The sequence below is a fragment of the Neophocaena asiaeorientalis genome, unplaced genomic scaffold (genome assembly GCF_003031525.2).
Source record: "Neophocaena asiaeorientalis asiaeorientalis breed wild unplaced genomic scaffold, Neophocaena_asiaeorientalis_V1.1 scaffold443, whole genome shotgun sequence".
NCBI lineage: Eukaryota > Metazoa > Chordata > Mammalia > Artiodactyla > Phocoenidae > Neophocaena > Neophocaena asiaeorientalis.
This window is the reverse complement of record NW_020171808.1, coordinates 2,565,853-2,573,836: the sequence shown is the minus strand read 5'-3', so window position 1 is coordinate 2,573,836 and position 7,984 is coordinate 2,565,853. Positions and strand designations below refer to the sequence as shown.

The window sequence follows — 7,984 nt, the reverse complement described above, 5'->3', positions numbered from 1 at the left end:
CAGAGCGCAGGCGCGCCCGCCGGGCCCCCGCGCCGCACCGCCTAGTGCGCCTGCGCCGAGAGACGCCCCGCCCCCCCACGCCGGTCGTCTATAAATTCTCGAGCGTCTCCTCGCGAGAGCTTTGATTCTCATGCTCGCTGTTGGGGTCGGAGGTCAGGGCGAGCGTCTAGCGGGCCGCAGGAGGAAGATGGCGGTGGAGTCGCGCGTTACTCAGGAGGAGATTAAGAAGGAGCCCGAGAAACCCATCGATAGGGAGAAGGTGCGGGTCTAGAGAGGTAGAGGGGGCCCCGGGGCGGAGGGGCGGCCGGGAGGGGGCGGCCGTGCGCGGGTGGAGGGGAAGGAAGGGGCCGCGCTCGCCGCCGCCTGACTCTCGCCTCTCCCGCCCCCAGACCTGCCCGCTGTTGCTGCGCGTCTTCACCACCAACAACGGCCGCCACCACCGCATGGACGAGTTCTCCCGCGGAAACGTGCCGTCTAGTGAGCTGCAGATCTACACCTGGTGAGTCAGGGCCTGGCGTCGGGGCGGGGGTCGCTGGGGGCCCGCCTGCCGCGTTTTCAGTTCTTCCAGCGCTCGGGGCCTCTGGGCGCAACTCGCGGGAAGTCGGGGTCTCAGCTGTTGGAGAAATGGGTATTTGCTTATCTTGTGGCGCTTTTACGTCTGAGGTTGAAACTTTTGGGTTGTAAAGAATTGAGCCAAGGTTGCTGTCACTGTCTTGGCTGCGTGGTACGAAAGTGACACGTAGGTCGTTCAGTGCGGTAGCCGCCCCTAAACTTGGTCGAGTTTGTGGTGCTAGAATAACATGGGGCGGGGGAGTGGCGCTGTTGGGTGATATTTGTCGTCCTCGTAGAGCGTCTGCACATACTACTAAGCCTTAGGCGTCGTAGCATGGAAAAAAACAGAACCGGGTGGTTTTTGTTGTGGTGCTTAATGGAGAAGCTTTTGATGTGTGTTTCCTGAAGACCTGCCCCTGAGCGTTTTCCACTCAAGCGTACCTTACCTACCCCGCGTCTGACTAGGAGCATCACATACAGCAAGCTGTATGCAGCTCCTTGGTTGGACATTATCGTGGCTTTTTAGTAGCAGTAAAAGGTGTATAATTTTAAAAAATACATCTAGTGTGGTAAAATATATATTTGCCATTTTAATTGTTTAAGGGTACAATTTGATGGCATTAAATATATTCACATTGTGCAACCATTACCACTATTTACAAAACTTTTAAATTCCCCCCAGCAGAAATTCTGTACCCAGTAAGCAGTAACAATGGGAATTCCTCCCTTACCCCAGTTCCTGGTAGACACTCCTCTATGTCTATATGAATTTGCCTATTCTAAGTACTTCATATAAGTGCTCTCATATCGGATTTGTCCTGTCGTGTCTGGCTTATTTCTCTTATGTTTGCAAGGTTCATGGTTTAGTATATAATAAAAAGTCATTCTTTCTTAGGGTTGAATAATAGTTCATTGGAAGCATGTGCTACATTTTGTCCACTTGTCTGTTGATGACTACTTCAGGGGTTGTTTCCACCTTTCAGCGAGATTTATGTAGTATGATTCTAGTTAAGTATTGTTCCAGGATAAAAGTTCAGGAAGGTTGATTTAACTTACAGGGAAGAACTGTTATCAATAGATTGATGAACACCTCTGTTCAGATGTTAGAAGTCTATATTTCCTCCAACAAATTAAGAGTTCCTATTTGCCAGGTGCTTTGCTTACACCCAGAGGGTATAAAGAGGGTACTGCCCCTCTCTAGAGTAAACACAATCTCAGAGAGAAAGCAGATGAAATAAATGCTAATTAAGACTTTAGGGTGGAGATGGCAGGGTGAGATTGTTCCACAGACTCTACTCTCAATCAAGAAAGAAATTACAAAAATTTCCTGTCCTAAACTGTCCTGTCCATAAACCGCAACCAAACTAGGAAAGACAACCTTATGTTATACCTCAAAATGGTGGCTAAAGGAAGACAGGATGGTTGGTGAGGGGTAGCACAGAGCCCTGCTGCCACTCCCAGAAGCAGTAATGAGGGAAGATTGGGAATTCTCAATTTGTAGAAGTAGACTGAGGGGCCAAAGTAGGAGGCCTTAAGACAAATCAAGGGAAAAGGAGTGAGGTCCAGAGGAGCCCAGCAGAAGCTAGTTGAGTTTGCTGGTGTCCAAGGCACTGTGGAGCTGTGGGAATACCCACACAGGAGTGATACATCCTGTGCTTGGGTGACCACTGAACAGGTTGTGGGAAGAGAATTATGTAGATCATTGTAACGGTTCAATCAGAAACACAGACCAGTAGGAGATGTAAAGAGATTTACAGCAAAGAATTGGTCCACACAATTGTGGGGACTGCTTAGGTACCCGAGTCCCTAGTCTGGTGCATAACCTGTGGTGCAGGTTATGATGAAGGGCAGGCTGGAACGCCGCAGCTTAAGCAGCTGAATTTCTTCAGGGAAGTCAGGAGCTCTGCTCTGAAGGCCTTTTCAACTGATTGCATGAGGCCCACTCATTGATTAAAAGGGTTGACTCAGACTATCTAGGATAATCTGCCTTAAAGTCAACTGATTATAGACCCTAATCCCATCTAAAGAACACCTTACACAACACCTACCTTAGTGTTTGAATAACTAGGGGCTGTAGCTTCTCGAAATTGACACATAAAACTGACCCTCACAGTCACCTAGCAAAGGCTTCAACCCCGAGAGAGCTCTTGCATTTGTCGCCTGTGTACTCACCTTTTAGACTGCTAATCAGAAAGCAACACTTGGCACTGCAACTGTTGGTTTGGGGAGAGTCCTCAGCAGGTGGGAAGCTTGTGGAGGACTCCCACTGTTCAGGACTGACAAAAGGTGTGAAACGAATTCCCCACGTTCATTATGAGCAAGATGACAGTATGTGGGAAATGTTGGAAAGGAAGAAAGAGTCCTTTCTGGTACATAAGTATACACTGTACATACCAGGGAATAATTGACACAGAATAAACATCATTAGAATGTCAGGTTAAAAAGAAAGTTGAGATGAGTTGGAAGCAACATACAGAGATTTGAATAATGAGAGGTTGAAATAAAGCTGTGATGGTGGAGATGGAGAAAAAAATAGATTTGATCTGTCTTTTGGCTGTGCCACGTGGCATGTGGGATCTTAGGTTCCCGACCAGGGATTGACCCTGCACCTACAGCAGTGGAAGCGTGGAGTATTAACCACTGGACCGCCAGGGAAGTCCAGTTTGATCTATCTTTAGGAGGTAGAAACAACAAGATAGAGATGGGAAGAACTGAACAATGCTTAGGTTTGTGACCTGGGCATCTAAGTGGGTGATGGTATTTTGAGGGTAATATGAGAGGAAGGGCATGTTTTGCGGGGGACACTGTTGAGTTCTGTTACGGGCATATTGAGGATTCAGCAGCAGTAGAGAACAGAAGTCGATGTGGTCATCGTGGATGTTTTTGTTCTCACTGCAGTTGAAGCCATGGTTCTACTTGAGGATAATGTGGTAGAGATGGTATAAATAGGGTGCAGAGTTAAAGCTAGATGATGCCTTGGGTGTTTGATTCCCTGCTCGATGCTGTCCATTGGAATTGTCATCTTTACAGGTGCCTTGTGTCCAGGGTCATTGTATAGCACTCTGCAGGCTGTGCTGCTTCAAGTTCCAAGTCCTCTGTTTCATGTTCCCAGTTGTCAGGGAAGAAAATTCAGAAACTTAGACTGTTGCTTATAAAACAAGATGCTTATATTTTAAAAGGTTTTTCCAGATTGTGCCATATTAGCTCAAGGGACTATATTAAATTCTGAGTTCAAATAGAAGTTGGCAGGGCAAGAATATATATTGTGAAAGGAGCCTATGCTTAGTCTTGAAAATTCCATAGGTTTCATTGGCTTTAGGAGTCCATCTATTGTAAAACTCAACAGAACATTCAGTCTTAGAAAGGAGATGCTAAAATGTAGAAAAGTATGTCTTTGAAATAATGAAAAACAATTATTTTAAGAATTTGGATTAATTTGGACTAGTTATCCTTAAGTGGGTAAATCACTAGGCCAGTGAGATGTTACATAGCAACAAAAGGTAGCATACGTAATTCTGAAGTCCCTTTTAGCATATTACCAGTCTGACCTTAATTCGTGAAAATTTCAAACACTGAGGCTGGTAAGGGGAATATTTGGGGGCAAATAGTATTAGTAGGTGCTTTAAAATTAACTCAGTTGTAAGACCCTGACAGTTTCTAAGATAAAGTTGCAATTGAGACACATGTAATTAACTCACTGTGTGTCAGTGTCCTTGGTTACATCATTGCTGATTAATCAAATGTAATGTCTTTTTTTCTAAAAAAAAAAAATTCAGGATGGATGCAACCTTGAAAGAACTGACTAGTTTAGTAAAAGAAGTCTACCCAGAAGCCAGAAAGAAGGGCACACACTTCAATTTTGCAATTGTTTTTACAGATCTTAAAAGGCCTGGCTATCGGTAGGTAACTTTTCATTCTTAATTCCTATAATCTCTTTGATTTCAGTATGTTCTGATAGGGATAATCCCTTCAATGAATCTCTTTAGTGGAGGGGGAACTACAGATTTATACATCTTAATACCTGGTTTAGATTAATGCAGTACTTACATTTTAACTGTGCTGTAAGATAATGGAGCAAGTCCGGCCCCACGGTCACTTTGTAGCACACACTGGCATTGACCAGCCACCCTTTAACAGTTGGTCTCCTTCCCTGCAGAGTAAAGGAGATTGGCAGCACCATGTCTGGGAGAAAGGGGACTGACGACTCCATGACGCTGCAGTCGCAGAAGTTCCAAATCGGAGACTATCTGGACATAGCAATCACTCCTCCAAATCGGGCACCACCTCCTTCAGGGCGCATGAGGCCATACTGAATTTTATTTACTGTTTCTTGAATTTATTTTCCATTCAGTTATGTAAAATAAACTTTTGCTTTTTCCTCCTCCCCTTATTGCCATTAAGCCTTTAAACTCTAAACAAATTGTAATGCATCTATTTAGGAGTTAGATTTGGCTTTGCTGTGGTATGAATATTAATAGAAAGTCCATGTTTCACGTTCTTCTGTAAAATATGAAAAGTGCTCTTAGCATTATATGTAAAACTGTATTATGTTGCAGTCACTTGGAGTGTGAAAGTTAATGGGGCATGGGTTCAAGGTTTGATTTAGTATTGGGGGTTTATACTAAGTAGTGGAGTTGGTATGTTTAAGCCCAAATGGGGCAGAACAGGAAAGCCATGAGATCGTATTAATAGAGCAGGAGTTTGTCGCCCAGAAGGTTGTATGGAGTTGGGAAGAAGACCTTTGGGAAGGTGAGAGGGGCAGCTGAGGCGTTTTGGAACAGTCTGAGCTGAGGCAAGTTGAAGAAGCTGTCTGTTTGAAGGGAGCGGCCTGCCTGAATCAAGGTGTGATGACAAGTTAGAGAAAAGGAGAATGGGTGCCACAGTGATGCCTTTTTATATTTTAAAAATGGCGAGAACCGGGCATTCTGAGGGCAGGAAGTAGTATAGAGGAACAAGGATTAGAACTTAGGATAAGGATGGAAAGGTTTACCTTGAAGATCTGAAAATTCAGGGAGGAATGAAAGAAGAATCTTAAGATCAAGGGAGAAGGTCAGGGATGAGGTCAAGTTAACAAGTAGGGGATGTTCACACACCCTGTTCAGTGCTGGGGCTGACTCGCTTCTGATTTGAGAGGCAGTATGCACAGTGGTTATAACCAGTTGGGCTGAACATTTAAATCCTGGTTACGCTAATAGCAACTTTGGACAAGTTACTTGAACCTGTTTTTTTTGTTTGTTTAAAATTTGTAAAATGGAGGTAACAGCCCACAGGATTGTGAAGACTAATTAAGTGTGTGCAGAGGGCTTAGAATAGTGTTTGACATGTAAGAAACAAAGTTAACTATAAAGTAGAGTTCAGTCAGAACGGGTGCCATCTCTTCCACAGCACTGTTACAGTCTCATTTTGAAGTTTATAAACTGTGCAGTATGTGATAAGGCCAATTACCTTTAGTCTGCTGCAGTGGAAAATTTTGAAAATGTGTATTCCAAAATTTGAAAAAATGTACTAGCAAAGTAAAATTGCAGTAATTTGATCTTGTACCTACAAAAGCAGCCTTTTAAATCTAATGACTGTAGGATTGGGGTCCCCGGTGCAGTCAACAGGTGACAGATGCAAGCCTGCAACCCAGATCTAGGGCCTCTTCTCCACTGAAGTTTGCACAGACCCTTCGATTCTTTATTCATTCACACTAGATAGGCTTGAGCTCCTTAAGTCACACAATTAACTTAAACCTAATTTTTTGGAGAAGAGGAGCCATGATTACCTTCCTGTTTGTGGAGAAGATACGTACTGTGCAGATCAAGAAGGCAGGAACTCATTAAAGGACTTTGAAAGCCAACTTTTCATAACGGTGTGAACTCCTACAGTGGGGGCTTCGCCTGTAATTTCAGGCGAGTTGAAAATAAAGCGGTTTATTTGCTTGGTTCCAACGTGGATTTTTTTTTTTTTTTTAGGTAAAATTGGTACCTAACAATATATTAGTCTCAGGTATACAGAATAATTCATTATTTGTATGCACTACAAACTGATCACCACCACAAGTCTATAGTTACCATCTGTCACCATACAGTTGACCCCCTTTACCCTTTTGCCCACCCCTGCGCCCCTCACCATTGATAACCAACAATCTGTTCTATCTATGAGTTTGGTTTTGTCTTGTTGGTTGGTTTCGTGTTTTGGATTCTACATCTAAGTGAGGTCATGTGGTACTTGGTATCTTTCTCTAATTCCACTCAGCATAACGCCCTCTAGGTCCAAGTTGTTGCTAATGGCAAGATTTCCTTCTTTCTTTATGGCTGAGTAATATTTCATTGCATGTATGTATGTGTCCGTATGTATCTCACAACTTTATCCATTCATCCACCCACAGACCCTTAAGGTTGTTTCCAAACCACGGCTATTATAAATAATTCCTTAGTAAACGTGGGGGTGCAGAGAGCCTTTCTCCACACCCTTGCCAACACTTATCTCGTCTTTTTGACAGGTGTCAGGTGTTATTTTTGTGGTTTTGATTTGCATTTCCCTGATGATTAGTGATGCTGAGCACCTTTCCATGTGTCTGTTGGCCACCTCTGTGTCCCAACATGGAATTCTTCCATCAAAAGTACAGTTAAAGAATACCTAGTGAATTTATCATTGAATATAATGCTAAGAATGAAAAGACTTGTACTTGGTCCTTATTCACCTCTGGCTGTGACAGTACGGCTTTGAGGGAGCAGCTGAGCTGTTTCACGGTCACCGTAACGGTACGTGCTCAACCTTCAGTGTCCTGACTGCCTCACAGGCTCTTTTAGTGTTTTCCCTTCGGAGTTTGGTATCTTCAGTTTTCTCACAGCATAGAGGAGCTTGGCATTTTCAGCTACTTACCGGATCCTCGGTAGGGAGTCGATGTTAAAATTTTCATTACCATCGTGGGCACTGGCTCAGGGGATGTTTCAGATATCAACTCTGTGTGTGTGTGTGCATGTAGGGGCAGCTGTGAAGGGGAAAGAAAGCTGTTAAACTGTTAGGCAAACTCTTGTTACTCTTACGTAGAGCAGAACTCAGCCTACCTGTTTCTATTCTATCACAAACTCCAAACTTAGCTGTTGTGAAATGGAGCAGCTTATAATTTGAGTGCTGAGCTGTGCTGAGGAGCTCGGGTGGTGCCTGACCTCATGTAACCTTCAGCACTGAGGTGCAGGCAGTGGCTACCATTTTCACTTCAGCCGAAGTGGAGGCCTGCTTTAAGTAACAGCTCACAAGTGGGCTGGGAACCTCTAGGTAGACAACAATAGATGACTTGAAACATACGTTTCCAAAAATAGTGCTGTGTTGTCCTCAGCTCACTGCCAGCTGGCTTCCACCCGCTGCACTGGTACTGCTCTTGCTGCACTGGTACTCCTCTTGCGGTGAAGCTGTCTGCATTACAGACTTCTGCCAGGGGACCGTC

General features: G+C 44.2%; 1 protein-coding gene across 1 annotated transcript; it reads left to right on the top strand.

Moving 5' to 3' along the window:
• Positions 1–118: 118 nt before the first annotated feature.
• Positions 119–6,478, top strand: SAP18 (Sin3A associated protein 18). Its single transcript, XM_024753455.1, has 4 exons — positions 119–259; positions 390–499; positions 4,329–4,451; positions 4,709–6,478. The coding sequence occupies exons 1-4, from the start codon at positions 131–133 to the stop codon at positions 4,863–4,865; spliced, it is 519 nt and encodes a 172-aa protein (XP_024609223.1). The 5' UTR covers positions 119–130; the 3' UTR covers positions 4,866–6,478.
• The last annotated feature ends 1,506 nt before the right edge of the window (positions 6,479–7,984 follow it).

Excerpts from the sequence above, each read along its gene's own strand:
- SAP18 (XM_024753455.1), top strand. The coding sequence starts at position 131 with ATGCTCGCTGTTGGGGTCGGAGGTCAGGGCGAGCGTCTAGCGGGCCGC. Across the intron at positions 260-389 it reads AACCCATCGATAGGGAGAAG|ACCTGCCCGCTGTTGCTGCG; the intron begins GTGCGGGTCTAG and ends TCCCGCCCCCAG. Across the intron at positions 4,452-4,708 it reads CTTAAAAGGCCTGGCTATCG|AGTAAAGGAGATTGGCAGCA; the intron begins GTAGGTAACTTT and ends CCTTCCCTGCAG.